The sequence below is a fragment of the Mesoplodon densirostris genome, chromosome 3 (assembly GCF_025265405.1).
Source record: "Mesoplodon densirostris isolate mMesDen1 chromosome 3, mMesDen1 primary haplotype, whole genome shotgun sequence".
Taxonomy (NCBI): Eukaryota; Metazoa; Chordata; class Mammalia; order Artiodactyla; family Ziphiidae; genus Mesoplodon; species Mesoplodon densirostris.
Genome location: NC_082663.1, coordinates 54,895,465 through 54,912,166, shown reverse-complemented (window position 1 = coordinate 54,912,166; position 16,702 = coordinate 54,895,465). Strand labels below are relative to the sequence as shown.

Genomic DNA, 16,702 nt, shown 5'->3' with positions numbered 1-16,702 from the left:
GGAGGGTGATTCCCTCTGTGGAGTGAGGGAAGAGAAAGGGAATGGGTGCGAGGGACTTTAGTTGTATTTTAATGTTTACTTTAAAAGTTTATTTAACAAAAAGCTGTAGCAAATATAACAAAATATTAACACGTGCTAACTCTAAGCTGAAAATTTTGTGGTTATGCCATATACATAACCATATAACTGAACTCCATAGGGAATATGCTCTGGGCTTACTGATGGGGATATGTTAAAATGAATGAGGAGGTGGGATAAGTAAGTATTAGAGAAGTGAGAAGCAAGGGGCTTCTCTGGGGAGGGAGCTCCTCTCCTCTCAGTTGGAACAAACAAGGTGTAAATGGGAAAAGGGTGACACCGAACCCAAGCGATGCCGAGATGAGTTTACGGAACCGGGAACAACTGTAGGCTCTCCAAATAGCCCAGGGATTCAAATGGTACCAAACAGGGCCCCAAAAGTGAGTCAATAATGGACAGCAGAGAAGTCCAGGGGTCAGTTTCAGCAGAGGTCAGGAACTCAAGGGAGAACTCGTGAGTCCAACAGAGGCTGCAGGTGTCATCCTCAGGACCTCGTATACTTACTGAAAAGACACTTCCGCTGGTCAACGCATCCTTGGAACAGCACTTTTACTAGAGTTTCAAGAATGAGTTTGGGAATTTCCCAATAAACTGAGTCCCATGACTTTATATTTCTAGTATGTTCTCTAAGTGTGGTGCCCGTGAGTCTCATCACCCAACTAGTTTGCATATGACTTCTGACTACATGAAAAATCAAATCCACTTTCAAAGAGTGAAGATTTACAGAAAAAAACTGTACTTCTAGTTCTCAAGGCAATAAGAAGAGTTCCCCCAAAATGTTCTGAGTAATGGTATCATTCAACGAAACATTTAGTCTCTCAAGATAACCATTTTGCAAGGGACAGTATCCATATACATGTGTAATTTTCCACTTATTATTTATTAAAAGTAATATTATTTTATAGTCATACCTCATATTTATAGGTACTTATTTTCATATTTCCATTCTTTCCCTCAGCAGAAAATAATTCATCTGGTAAGAAATACATGGGAGATGTCCTCCCACTGCTTCAATTCCATACTACTTATATTCAAATTAAAAATTATGTTCTGAATATTATCTTGGAAAAGTTCTGCAAATTAATTTTAACTACAAAATTTGAAGTTAAGAGAAGCTGCAACAGTAAATATTCTGTGGAAGGACTGATTAACTTCACATGGCCAAATCTTTCCAATTTCAGAATAGAGCATTTTAACACTTGTGAATTTTGCAGTTTACATAATATCCAAAGGATCAAGACGTGGCATTTACCTTTCAGTGTTAGCAGTTCTGGAATTCAGCTAACAACAATTATCTGTAAAACTTAAGCTGCATTTTCAAAGTGTTTGTAACTTATTTGTACATATTCTGTGTTTTCATCTTAAGAATAAACTAAAAATGCGTTTCTAATTAGCTACATCACAACCGGTTAACCCAGAAAGTGAGACTCTAAGAGTGATTCAGGTTAGATTTAGAAAAGAAGAAAATGCAACTCCTAAGCAGTTTTGCACAATGTTCGCCCTAATATATGAAGGGCAAGAACATAAAGAAACTGGGGGAAATGAGAAGCAGCATTTTAGATTTTCAATTAGCATTTTTATCAATAACCAATAAGGAGAAAAAAGAGCCAAACTCTGGGCAACAGAAGCTACACTCCACAAACTTAACAGTTCCTTTGGTCTTTTGGTAAAAAGGTTAATTTTGAAAGTTACAATTTGATTTTGAAGGGAAAAATAGGAATAAGAGATCAACAATTATACAATACTACCTTCTTCAATAAAATAAACACTTAAGAGAAAAGCTGCCCTACCTCTGAGCAGAAGCTGTTAGAAACACAGAATACATGTGTGTGACTAAAAATTGTCTCAGGAAGCTTTCTCTTTAGGCATATATGCAAGTCAGGGACAGCAGTGATTCCATTAAGACAGATGGCCAGGTCAGATTTATTAATTATCAAGTTTGTTTTAAGAAATACCTTGTAAATTCCTTAAAAAAAAAAAAGCCAAGCGCCTAGAACCCTTACTTGTATTCTTATTGCTACGACAAGGGGGTTAGTAGATAGCCCATCGGTTCATTCTCTGTGCCTCAGCGTTTTGATCCACAAAATGAGGACAATAATGACAACCGCATTGTGAGGTATGTTTCTACAATTAAGCCAATGTGTTGTAAGTAGTGAGACTAGTACCTAACACATCATAAGTATTTATAAAAATATAATTTCCAAAGTAATTTGTACCAAATGGGGTCCAATTCTATGCAGCTCACCTTTGCTTTTTAGATTCACTTTTTAAAATAACGTATGATTTACTAGAGATGGAAAGGAGAAAGATCCTGTGTTCTCCCCTATTTTTCTTGCAAAAGAGAAATTTCTGAATCCAAACTATAATAAAACTTGACTGAAGGGCAAAGCAAGGTGATATAGTAAAAATAAAAAGGATTTAGAGTCAAGGAACATGATACACATTTGGGACATGGGGAGGATTCAATGAGAGTATGTATGAGTAAGCCACAGGGGACAAGTACTCTGTTTACTGGTGGTTGGGTTCTAATCTGAGACACTTAGGAGTCTAGGGAAGAACACCACTTAAAATTTGAAAATTATTCTTTTCGCTTTTTGGTCAATCAATTTCAGCATTCATTTTCACACTGTGGTGGCCCATACTTTCAACATCTAAAATATGTGTATAACTGAGTCACTTTGCTGTACAGCAGAAATTGACACAACATTGTAAATCAACTATACTTCAATTTAAAAAAGTAAAAAAATAAATAAATAAATAAAGCTCTGTGGAGACAAATATCCCACAACATCACTAATTTAAACTGAGAAAGCATGTATCTGATCCACTGAATCACTTCTAGTAATTGCTAGGCCTCCTGTTGAAATGTTGTAGTTTGTGGCAAGAGTATCCCTTCTTCCTCTACTCTATTTTCACTGTTTCATCTTGTCTCTTTATTGATCTTAATCTACTACTAAGTTCTTTTAATCTCTCCTTAAAAGAAAGTTCTTATCCAGAAGGCACAGATTTAAGGCTTGCCCTTTTTTTTCCTTTGAATGAGAAAAACTAAAAAAAAAAACCCCAAACTCTGAATATAAGCCACACAAGAAAAAAATGACCCAGGCCATCAAAGTTTAATGGCATTTTCAGTACTAATATCACTGGCATGGAACTACAGCAATGAAACCAGATTGTGTTTCCTCCTCCCACCCAAAACACCAAATGGTATGAAAAAGAAAGCTCCCAGTCTCCTCCCAACTGGTGATCCGGGGACTCACTCAACTTGTGCATCATAGTTTAAAAGCTTGCAGCAAAAAGTATGTCCTTTTAATGTTTGTCAGCTCATCATTTGATGTGTTGCCTACTCGGAGGGGCAGACATGCAGAATTTATCCTCTCCTTCCTATCAGGAAGCACCCAGAGAAAGCACTGCCTGTGTAAGAGCTCTGGGGTGTGAGAGAGGGAAAGTTGGGCACTTACAGAGACCGTGGAGCTGGGCGTGTTTGTCCCATAGCCAGAGGAGGGGAGAGAAGCCAAGGACCAGCGTCGTCCATCAGTCCTGGTGAGAAAGTGAGATTAGCTTAGGCCAACACTGGAGTACGGTTACATGGGAACCCCAGGGAAACCGAGTATTTTTAGTTGAACAAATGACACAAACACAGTCAGTGAGGATGTGGAAATGTTCAGCAAGGGCCAGAGTAAACAAACATTATACAGCAGGTTGACTTTTATTTAAAGTGAATCAATACACCCAAACAAGTAGAAAGTGAATGGGGTGATCCATACTATTGATCTCTCGCTAATACACTTTGACAAAATGAATACCAGGGATAATTACATCAGTCAGACTCAGCAGATTCAGATGAATAAAAACAGAAAGGGAGGAGGAAAAACACGCTTATCTGGAAACTGACAACAGGGGCCATGATCTTTGGAAGGGCCTGAATTCCAGCATGGTACAAGAGCCTGTGGGGACTTCCATTGCATCCTCAAGACTTTCTGCTTATTATTTTCAAGGGAGCAGTCTTAATCATCACACCGAGGGGAGAAGGGATCAGGGGGCTCAAGACTGGCTCAAGCCTTAAGTGGCAAATAATTTTAGCACTAAGAAAGTGACTGACCTTGTGCACAGAATCTCTTAAGAGTTATTATACCTTCTGACACGACCTGGCTTTATAAAGTGTTCCAGCAAAAGCCTCTTGCAGGGTTTATGAGTATGCAGCCCAGCTCTAGCCAGTGAGAGGGAGTGAAGAATGAAAATTCCCCACTAGTGATAGAACCTAATGCAAAGAGTAGGGTTACCTGCCCTAATCATAGAGGCAAAGCTGTCAGGAGTCTTAACAGAGTATGGTTTTTGTCTCCAAGTCGTAACAGGATGGATAGCTTCTGGGTTGAACTCTGGCTATGAATTATAATCATTACAAGGGTCTCAGATGAGTTGCTGAAGTAGTAAAGACAACACCGTTGCTAAGGCAAGGGGACACCAGAAAGTCAATTTTCTGAAATCTCTGGCATTCCAGAACCATTAATTTACTAGCAATTTTGAGTGGACTATGCCTTCAAAATCACATAACAGTGTGAAAACAAATATACACACATTTGCCACGAGGAATATAGGAAACACATACTTTTCTAAACAGCTATACTGTTTTCTTAGATGCAGGATTATATGTAGACTTTTTGTAACTCATGATTAGATTAATTTACCAAATGAGAGACAAGAGTAGACCAAATTTACCACAGACACATTCACAATAAGTTGAAGTCAGGGAATTCATCAGCATTCGACTTGAATTTGAGAAATGTCACAATCAGATGTTTATGTAAAAAACTGACATTTTAGCCAAAATTATAGTCAAGGGAGAATATAATCATAGGCCACCAGGGATGTTGCCTCCAATAAATGCAAATGGTCCACAAAGACAAAATGGAGAAATTCAGGTGGACAAATCACAGAAGTAGTACAATGTTAAGATTTTAGTAAAATTTACCTGTCGTTTCTGTGACCACGATTGGAGTACAATTGAATCAAGTATGTTTTTTTTTTTTTTAAAAAAGAAGCAAAATAAGATGTTTGTAAATATACCAGATAAAAGGAATGAAAAGAAATAAATCACATGTTCTCTAGAAATAATTTTATACTATTGAAAATGTTAAAAGAAAATAATTCTGAAAACATGCTTATAAAGACATCTGACCATCAATTAAATGGACACAGGTTGGTTCTAGTTTATTTGCCTAATTATTAAAGACTTAACCCGTTCCTGGACTTTCTATTTTAAACACCTCCAATTTTTAAATGAACTTGTTCAGTCCATTTAATAGCAATTATCAGAATCTAGTCTCTGGAAAGAGTGAGGGACACAACTTCCCCCACCATGATTTTGTTTTGTGATTCCTTAACTCTCCTTTCCCTCAGGTATCAATGAACATATTTCAGATGAATGAACAACTCCAAGAGGAGACATGTTCTTATTAGTTCTGAAGCATAAATTACATTTGCTTACTCTGGAAAACACACAACTAGAAAGATGTTTAAACAAGAATATGCTCAGTACTCTGTGCAGCCACGGACCAGAAATAAGTTATGTCTCATAAAGTTCCCTAAGTTGTCTGTGTCTATTTACTCAAATGGAGCACAAAGGACCACTGCATTTTCATTACCATGACAACTGCACATCAGAAATTCCTATATATGCTATATACAGTGCTTAAGAGAGAGCATGCCCTTTTTTTTGAAGAAAGCTATCACACAAGTATAATTTGGATCCTACTAACAATGTTCTGTTTTCTTTGCAGCAGCTACCAGTAAAGTGTCACCTGAAAACAAGCGTACATTCTTGCCAAAGCAACAAGGCTTTTTGAAAAGAGTGCTTTCTTTGTGGGTGGAAATTTTAATGTTACACTAAATGAAAAAGGGAAAAACACCTGATGGGAACACAGGATACAAAGAGACTGGCAAACAAAACACAAAACCAAAACCCCCAAAAAACCAAAAAACCCACATCATTTCAACACTAACCACAAAAAGTTAGATTAATACGGTATACAACAAAGGAAGAAAGAAAAGTCCCTATTACAACTGTATGAAGAGGAAGATTTCTTTGTTTGTTTGTTACAGTCATCTGGTGTGAAACATTTTATGGTCTAGCTGATACTGGAACAAGATCAACTATGCCAATACAATGCAACCAGAGTAACTCTGTCCACCAGTGCTCAACAAGTGTCTCATGACCTGACCTCTCAGCAGGCAGGTCTGTTCCAGTAATTTGCTCACGGAAATATATTCTGAGATTTAACCTGATAAATAACAGCTAGACAGCTAGGAGACATCCACAACAATTATTCAGGGCTCTATTTTCTTTTTTTTATTAAAAAAATTTTTTTAAACTAATTTATTTATTTGTGGCTGCATTGGGTCTTTGTTACTGTGCGCAGGCTTCTCATTGTGGTGGCTTCTCTTGTTGCGGAGCACGGGCTCTAGGAGCATGGGCTTCAGTAATTGTGGCACGTGGGCTCAGTAGCTGTGGCTCACGGGCTCTAGAGTGCAGGCTCCGTAGTTGTGGCGCACATGCTTAGCTGCTATGCAGCGTATGGGATCTTCCAGGACCAGGTCTCGAACCCGTGTCCCCTAAATTGGCAGGCAGATTCTTATCAACTGCGCCACCAGGGAAGTGCCTCTCTCTATATTTCTAATGAAAGTGAAAGCAACTTATGTTACCTAAACCTCTACAAATTCTGGGGAAGGCAGAACAATGTCATTACCTCCATTTTACCACCACCAAGGAATAAAACATTAAGTAACTCCACAATCAGATGGATTGTAAACCAGCTTCATCACAGTGATTAGTAAATTACAAAATATGTTTCCTTGCTCCAGACAAAATCTACTACACTATGATGTTCATTTTCATCCTTTTATTTTAACTCAATACTAAAAAATTAACTTGATAATTTTGCTCTCAAACACCTATTAGATAATATGGAAAGCAAGTGTGTGTCATCCTATTTACTAGACTGAAATTCAACGTTACAGGGGATGTCTACTGGGGGGTAAATTATCACGTTATAAGTAAGATCAGAAAAGATTAATACGTCTGACCTTTATCCCGTCACCCAAGAATAATTTTTAAAATAGGACAATCTCTCCCCTCTGTTGGACTGAATATCCAAAATGATAAAATGTGGGACTCCCCAAACAGCATTACTTCCTAAAGGCTCAGAAATGCATGCCAAATGGTAGGGAATGGAGACCCATGGAATTTCCATGTTTCTTGAATGAAAAATCAACTTTAAAATGGAAGAGAAAGATGACTGATGTCAAATAAAAATAGGCCAATTTGAGTTTGCATAGCAAACACAGGGTTCTATTTACTTGAATAAAAGTTCAAAAAGATGATCACTCATGTCCTAATCTAAATTAATGCTTTTTGAAGAGTGTGGAGGGAGTTCCATCTGGAAATTCCTGCAAAATGAACCAGAGGTCTCCTATGATAATCTTCTGTTACGGTTTATGGTTTATTTATCGAAAATTAACATGCCTAGGGGTTTGTGTATTTTTTTTTATAGCATAGAAACCAGATTCATCTGTCCTCCAGTCAGCCACTTAATTATTAGATTCTCTTCATTTTTATAAATCTGGCAGGATTAAAAGACTGATTTCAGTCACGTTTAAATGTGGGCTATAATGAGATTTGCATTTTCCTTCTACTTAAAGTAATTAAAGGCATTCCCTTTTTAAGAGAAATGTATTTTAAAGACTATGGTATGTTCTCTTTTTTTTAATCAGTTTTTATAAGATTTCCCTTTTTACTTAGAATGGTACCACCACAGTGAACTAATATTCAGTGGGCAAACACAGGCTTTGTGAGACCAGTTAATTGTCACATTTTCTTTATGGTGCTTAAAATGAACACTGAAAGTATCAAAGTTGGAATTGGGGAAAATTGGGGTATCGGTCTCAGGAAGTTCCTTGGAGATCACATCTTAATTACTCGTGTGTTCTCCCTATGGTGGAGGACTGGTACACACAGGCATTTACCATATGGTGGGGAATGTGTGATTTTACAAGAGAATCTTAATTATCAGGAATTCCGAAAACGCTGCAAGCAGATCCTTTTCTCTGGATTTAGTTATATAAAATGCATTGAACGCTGACAAATGACAGTGAAGACGTTGCAGGTTTTGCTCGTTAGTAACGTGTTAAATCTATTTTTTTAACCTACCTATGTGTCTTAATTAAATGCTACTTAAATTCATTTCAAGGTATGATTAGGTCTCTGAAGAAAATTTGACAAATATCTAGGACAGGGACTTCCGTGGTGGCGCAGTGGTTAAGAATCTACCTGCCAGTGCAGGAGACACGGGTTCGATCCCTGGCCAGGAAGATCCCACATGCCACGAAGCAACTAAGCCCGTGTGCCACAACTACTGAGCCTGAGCTCTAGAGCCCGAGCCACAACTACTGAGCCCGCATGCCACAACTACTGAAGCCTGCATGCCTAGAGCTCGTGCTCCACAACAAGAGAAGCCACCACAATGAGAAGCCCGCACACCGCAATGAAGAGTAGCCCCCGCTTGCCACAACTAGAGAAAAGCTCGCGTGCAGCAACAAAGACCCAACGCCCAACGCAGGGAAAAAAAAAATATATATATATATATATGTGTGTGTGTGTGTGTATATACACACACACACACACACACACACACACACACACATATATATAAACAAATTTCTAGGACATTCAGACCATAAAATGTCATTCTGAATATGCAGAAACCTAGCTAAAGGGGCAATTTTGTTTTCCATGTGTTTTTCCTGGGTAGAAGAAGGCAGGGTATACACATGTTGAGAGGGATGACGGAACCCAGGAAGGTGAAGATTTGAATGTGACAGGGTGAAGTACACTAATTCCACACACAGAACACAGAAGAGGTGGCTGTGTAGACTCCTCTGACTGGGAGAAATCACAGTAGAAGATCCAGAACTGAAAAGGTTTGATAATAGATCATATGCCTACTGTCCTCTGAGCAACAATACTTTCTCATGACTCACTGACCCAGATATGAGACATATAACTTTGATATTTGGTGTCCAATTCTAACTAAGATAGGAAGAGAAAACATAAAACATCCTCATGGCTTTATTTCAGGGAGATCACTAAATTGCTGGTGCCCTCAAGGAAAGGCATCTTAGAGTTTATACCTTGTGATCCCGAGTAAGGTCATTTTTATTAAGGGGGGAAAAAAAAGGTATTTCAACAACAACAAAAACAATTGCACCAAGACATATAGGTGAATCAAGTCCTTATAATATAAGCTCAGATAATTCAGTAAAAATCTGTTGATCATCAAAAGCATGTATGAGACACTGCACTGGGGATGGGAGAAAAGGTGGAAATGGTTTTCTCCTGCCCTCAGTGAGAGCCCACCATCTAGGAAGGACCAAGAGAGGTACATATAGCTCTAAAGGGTAGTGGAGGGAGTGGGGTGGGGGGATGGGATTCTCCACGTAACACTTCATTATTCTACTCACAAGAAGTCCTTACCTCCGTGCAAATGAAAAATGGGCAGAGGCACTGGGGGAGAAGTTTCTTGGACTATCTTGAGGGCTATTTCCTGTAGAGAGAAAGAAGAAAAAAACCTGACATCATGACTATGTTTTTGTATCTTTATCTACATCCAAAACCTTCTTCTCTTTAGTAGTAAGTTTCTGTACACTTTGGTAAAATGTCCATCTCCTCAAAAAATGTTTTACTTTTACTTGGAGAAGAGACAGGGGGTCGGCTTGAGTTCCAGCACAGCTTTCCAAGTGTGTAATATATGAATAAACAAACCTACATCACCAACCAGCAGTTTTCCATATATTTAACAACCTAAATATTTCAGTCCTACAGAATAATGAATATACAAATGTCCTGGTTCCTACTCTTCCAGATGTTAACATTTCCAACAGCAGGATGGATGGAGAAGTATATGCTTCAATTGGGAGGGTGAGGTTTTCTATTTTAAGGAGGCAGTCTTGATATTTTTATTTATAGAAACCGAAATAAAATTCTGAGTTCTCAAAAATGAATCCTCATATTTCAAAGTAAATATTTTAAAGGGAGAAATGTCAGAACAAGTCATAAAATACTGGGGAGAACCCAACAGTTCAGACCTATTCCTCAAATGATCCAGCTCTATCTCAGCATGGCCTAGTGGCCCAGCAGGACTAACCCATATCAGTATTTTCTTCAATAGTCTCTCTGCTCCTAAGCAGCTGGGTGGTGACTGGCCAGGCAGCCTTTAAAAGCCACAGTCACGGGCTTCCCTGGTGCGCAGTGGTTGAGAGTCCACCTGCCGATGCAGGGGACACGGGTTTGTGCCCCGGTCCGGGACGATCCCACATGCCGCGGAGCGGCTGGGCCCGTGAGCCATAGCTGCTGAGCCTGCGCGTCCGGAGCCTGTGCTCCGCAATGGGAGAGGCCGCAGTAGTGAGAGGCCCGTGTACCGCAAAAAAAAAAAAAAAAAAAAAAAAAAAAGCCACAGTCATACAGAGGCTGGCAGAGGGTGTCTTCCCCAAGTCCTCTGGAGGCAGGTGGAGCACGGGTTGCTCACTGTAAGGTGGAAGCTCCTGGGGGACTTGCTACTTTCCCCATCAGAACATGTAACCTGCTACTGATCACTGAGAAAGCTTGGCAGGCAGCAGGTGAGGGGAGGTTCAGGGCACTCCAGACCACCCTGCTTCCCTCTGCATGTTTAATTAGGTTGGCAGAATTTCCTGAGGACCGAATGGGACTGTAGCTGGTGTAAATAAGGAGGTTAGGAAAGGCAGCAAACTAATCCTGTATGTTCTTGAAACACAGAAAATAAATCAAGAAGACATGTTGAATCCTTAACAACAAGCCAGTTGCCACATTACTGATTTCTTACCGGAAGTGACAATTGTAATTATGGGTAAGGAATACAAGGCGGCACCTTCAAGTCAGTACCTAGCTATAAAGGTAAACAATGTATTACCTGTGCGCAAAAAGAATAGATTAGTGCATTAAAGTGGATAATTTCAGGACTTCTGGACTGGCTACACCTCTACCGAAATTTTTCAATTAAAGTTGCAGATTTTATAGTGATGGCATCAACAGATGCCATTAAGTTTATGACAGACAGCACAAGTAAAGCCATTTAACTGGGAAGCGCTGAAAAGCCCATTTCTTTATGGATAGAGAATCAAGAAGCATTTTCCCCCTGCAGCAATGAAATTTATCAGGCCTTTGCATCTATTGTTCCTTGGGCCCCTGGAGAAATGGATTCTGCATTTGCCATCCAGTAATCCAGGACTCTTTTTGTCCATTTATCTACACAGCTAAATTAAGTTCTTTGAACTTTTCCCAACAGCCTTCATTCCCCCTGCCCCCCCTCCAATTTAGTTTGTGCATCACTCTTCATATTCCTTAAAAGGTCTTGATTTCAAGATGGCTAGAAATCTTGTTTCTAAAGGGAAACAAATCAAATGCCAGAAATCTCCATGTCGATTTTGTTTTTATTTGGGAAAAAAAGTTCGCTCTGCTCACACCCCACACAGAGCAAACTACCAGTAAATTATGAGGAGAAACAAAACAATTGATTGAAGCCAAGGCATTCTGAGAACAATCCCTGCTACCCTATTCACTGAGAATAAATAATAAGGCCAGTGAAACTTGGCACCAAATTCTTAGCCCTGTGTTCTTTGTAAAGAGAACACTATATCTGGAGGTTATATGAGATCAACCAGAACAACTAGAGAGAGCTTATTAAATGTTTTTAAGACTCTGAAGGAGGGAGAGACAAGGAATTATCTTAAAAACCTTTTCACTTTTAGAGATTTTAAGGAGTGGTCCCCCAGGAAGCTATGTAACATCTTATAATACATGGCGGACCATCACTTTGAGGATGAATGGGCAGAGATGGAGATACAGAGGTAGGTTAATTTAACTCTGCTCTTAAACAAACAAACAAACAAACAAAGAATCCAGGGCTACCATTAACCATTTCTCATCTTCGGGTTTTGCCTTCCTATTCCATGCTGCCTTTCCAGGCACTTCCACTGACAATGTTCCTCAACTCCAAGCGATAGAGCCATTCCTATTATCTTACTAACCACAGATCGTTCTTCTTGTTTCATGTCCGACTGAAGAGCTAGTTGAAATGCAAATATGCGCCCAGGCATTATCACAAAGGCTCTTAAGTGCAACGGGATATTGGAGAAAATGAAGGTGGCATGAACTAGACTGATAATTCCTCAAGGACGAGAGACTATAGCTTAACTTGAGGTCAGTTCAGCAAGGTAGAGATAAAGAGAAGGAATGGAAGGACTTCAGGAAGGGGACAGAATCAACCCAAACACAGCGGGGCAATGCAGTGGAGACGGGCTGTCTACAAGCAGGGAATTCAGACTGGTAAAGCCAATGAGCTGTGAACTACATGTATTGGTACTACCTGGTGGAAGGCCTTAGATGTTTGGATGCAAGAGAGATGCTAAGAGATTTTAAGCTGGCATGAGTATGCCGAGTGGACAGATGTGCTGCCAAGGAGAAGGAGCTAGATTAGGACGTGGAAAGCCAATAGAAAGGATATTCTGGTGAGCAAACCAAGGGTAATTGGTGATGGATTAGAAATAAGTCATGAAAAAGATTACAGACTAAAAGTGACTGAGGCTTCCAATATGAGTAGACTGTCCCATTAACAGGGAACTTTTAGAGAGAAATGGGGCGGTAGTAATAGTAGAAAAAAAGGGTAGATGAGTATTCTAGACATTTTTGTCATTTGTTACAGAAAATTCCTCTATTTTCCTTAGGGAGAAATTAGAAGATTAGCAGATTAAATAGGCAGAAGTCAATCTTTGAGGTCTTTGTTCTTATTTGAAATAAAAATTGATTTCTATGTTGTCTCTTAAGTCTTAGGGGTACTATTTTTTTTTTTTTTTTTTTTTTTTTGCGGTACGTGGGCCTCTCACTGCTGTGGCCTCTCCCGTTGCGGACCACAGGCTCCGGACGCGCAGGCTCAGCGGCCATGGCTCACAGGCCCAGCCGCTCTGCAGCATGTGGGATCTTCCCGGACCGGGGCACGAACACGCGTCCCCTGCATCGGCAGGCGGACCCTCAACCACTGCGCCACCAGGGAAGCCCAGGGGTACTATTTTGTTATACAAAACAACACTAATTTAGAACAGATTGAATTATAAAGCACACCTTATATAGTCTTAACTTAGAGATGAGGACCAGACTGTTGCGGACACGCACAGCACTTCCCCAGGACAAGAAAGTAAGATGGATTGAAACCAGAGTCCTATACTTGACCTTCACTGCTCACAGCACTGCTCTCTGAATTCATCCACCCATCTGCAAAGCAATACCTGAGAGACTCTCAAACGAAAACTGGTGCCAGTTAATTCTCTGCCCATATGTGCAACACTTGCTTATAACACAAATCCAGCTGTTCCCGGGGATTTGCTGGCTCTTGGATGTTTGAGTGCCATGACACTTTATAGACTACTCTTTCTGACCTGGTAAAGGAAACCTTAGTAGTGGTCAGGCATTGAATAGGTAATTAACTCCAGGATCCCCAGGGGCAACTAGCGTTGCTAATACACAGGCAACACATCAAAATAGTACTTTACCTAACGGAGCTACACAGGGTGCCTCATATTAGAGGCAGTTATTGTTAAGAAAGTGATTTCCAGATTAATTAAATTGTTTGATTGCTTTGTAATTAGGTTGGAGAAGTCCTGTGTCTTTACCACAGAGAAACAAGCTGCAAATCTTTTTGGAAGGCATATGCTATACCCACTATAGATTATTAATGTGCTTTTAATAGATGTCTGTTCACAAAATGATAGTTTCTGGTTGCCTTGATTTTCTATCAGGACTTGAGGGATCCAAGAATTAATGATAATTGCCATTTGAAACTCCTGGTAGATCAAAAGAGTAAGCCCTCACTTGAATCCTTGTCATTACTTGGTGATCGGCTTAAATTCGTTGTGACTTTTTTACACCATAATAACCAGCGCTGTGTTTCTTAATTGTTCTGCAGGAGATTCTCAGCGACGAATTGACATTGCTGAAAAACCTTAAGTCCAAACTTCACAGGACCAAACCTAGGACCCCCTCACAAGATGTTATGGCAGCAGATAAAGGGGGCAATGGAACAGTTATGCAGGGACCTCAAGCTGAGTGGACTTTGAAACACAACATGTCAATTTCATGTGAGAACTTTAAGTCTATGCTACCAGATCCAGCGGACGCCAGAGAAGAGTTAGAAATCCTCCTTTCATTAGCTGTCTCAGAAACTGGCTCCTCTCCAGATAAAACTGCAGAATATTAATTAAACCTGGGCAGCTGTTTAGACTCTGAGTGGACAGAGAGAAACCTTGATTGGCCTTCGGTGGCATTCTCTCAGGGTAAGCTGTGAAGTGTTCACAGCAGGCCAATAAATAGAGTTTTATGCCTGGGTTTTCAAGTAAAGAGAATTATGCACAATAAATCAAGCCTTTCTTAAAATCTGGCCCCTCTGAACCTCTTTTGGTTTTCCCATCCCTGCCATATTGATCCTTCTTACCCAATACCACTACTCACTGTCATCTGATTAATTCATTCAACAAATATTTATCAATATATAAATGGTGTGATTTGATTTGCATTTTAGAAAGAGCCCTCTAGCTGTTCTGTGGCCAAGGGGCTCTAAGCAGGCACACATGGAGGAAGCAGGGAGATCAGTCAGGAGGCTACCAGCATAGACAAGGTATGAGATGATGGTGGTTTGGACAGGATGGGAGTAGATCTCAGGTATGTTCTGGTTGTAGAGCCAACAGGATTTACTGAAAAACTGGACTGAGTGGAAGTATGGGGGAAAGAACAAAATATTGCCATTTGCAACAACATGGATGGACCTGGAGGGTATTATGCTGAGTGAAGTAAGTCAGACAAATACTATATGATACTTTTTAGAATCCACATATAAGTGGTAATACAAATGAATCTATATACGAAACAAAACAGACTCACAGATACACAAGACAAACTTATGGTTACCAAAGGGGAGAGGTAGGGGAGGAGGGACAAATTTGGTGTATGCGATTAACAGATACAAACTACTATATGTAAGAATAGATAAGTAACAAAGGATTTACTGTATAACAGAGAATTATACCCAGTATCTTGTAATAACCTATAATGGAATACAATCTGTAAAAACAAACAAGCAAACAAACAAAAAACCCAAAGCACTATGCCATACGCCTGAAACACAATCTTGTAAATCAACGATACTTAATTAAAAAAATGCAAAAAGCCCCTGAAAATCTGGGTGGGATTTATGCTCTTTTATTTACAGAGGCACCACCTCAAATAATTTTAAATATATTAAAATGTTCCATATTATATGTAATCACATGTAACAATGTTACACTTCTTAGATGTAGCATTTACATTACTCAATTAAACACTGAAAGTTCTATTATAGTTTTTTATTGTACTTGAGAGCAAATAACATTTTTCCAGCTCACATTATTCAGTACCTAACAGATTTAATAGCCCTGATCTGTTTGATATAGCCAAACTAGAAAACAGTGCTAGTTAAAAGTTTGCAGAGAAGGAAAATTCTATAGGCTAACTAGTGAAGTTTGAGGAATGATAATTTCAATCATTCTATATCATGTCATCATTGGTAAAACAGAATGAAGTGTAATGACAGGTATACTGTAATTCATTTCTCTCTTCTTCTCACTAACATAATTCTAAATGCTAGTGAGGGATAAATTTTGGTTATATGTGTAGACACACAAAAAGCGTATTTTGAATTCTCAGTGCCTAAGCTAGTCCCTGTAACACAGTAAACTAGAAATGTATTTTTTTCTAATTCATCAATTATGTATTAAGTTCTTTTTATATACAGAGCTTTGAGTTACCTGCTAGAATAGATTAAATAGGTAAACAAGACCCAAAGAGCTAAAAATCTACTGATAGAAGATCTGTACATTACCAACTCTAGACTTCTCTTGTGAAACCAATTCTGGATCCTTATTCATGTGAAAAAGAAATTTTCTTAGATCAAAGCCCTTAAATGTGTCAAAATTACTCACTAAAAACAAACTCTCAATGATGATACCACATAGAGAATGTACTAAGTCACAACAGACACTTAAAAAATGGACACACCCTGCTTTCTAAGGAATGACTGATAAGCTTATAGGGTGGAAAACATGTAGGGAGTGAGAGAGATACCCAATAACAGGTCAATTTCTAAGTCATAAGACTCTCACAGATGCCCATTGCCTCCATTTCATGAAGCCATTCCTCTGAAATTTGTGTAGTATATTTGAAATGCTGTGTCATTGACATGAATCTCTTGGAGACGTGTTATAATGGGTTCTCGGGAATGTTTTAGCTTTTCATTGACCCCTCCTTATTACTCTGAATTGATGTCATATCTCAAGGTGATCCCAAGTAAGGACTGGTGAACGTCAAGAGTGATGAAGAAAGTTGATTTTCAGTTGTATGTTTTCCTCCCATCTACAGTAATTCATCTTCCCAGCAATAGAGAAGAGATTACTTTTAGCCTTTGTCTAAAGTTACTGAGAAGCGTCTGTAAGGTCAAGGTAGGGGAGGTAAGAACATAGCTACTGTAACAGA

At 39.2% G+C, this 16,702-nt stretch overlaps 1 protein-coding gene across 3 annotated transcripts in view; it reads right to left on the bottom strand.

Annotated features, from left to right (window-relative positions):
* Nucleotides 1–16,702, bottom strand: part of LOC132486164 (microtubule-associated serine/threonine-protein kinase 4-like) — a 211,477-nt gene that overhangs the window by 66,777 nt on the left and 127,998 nt on the right. For all 3 annotated transcript variants that reach the window (XM_060092980.1, XM_060092977.1, XM_060092978.1), the window contains 2 exons: nt 9,605–9,674; nt 3,537–3,615 (listed from right to left, as the gene is read on the bottom strand). Coding sequence is in view for 2 of the 3 variants with exons in the window: in XM_060092977.1 (XP_059948960.1) it covers nt 3,537–3,615; nt 9,605–9,674 (149 nt within the window). In the remaining variant the exon portion in view is untranslated. The remainder of the gene's footprint in view (nt 1–3,536; nt 3,616–9,604; nt 9,675–16,702) is intronic.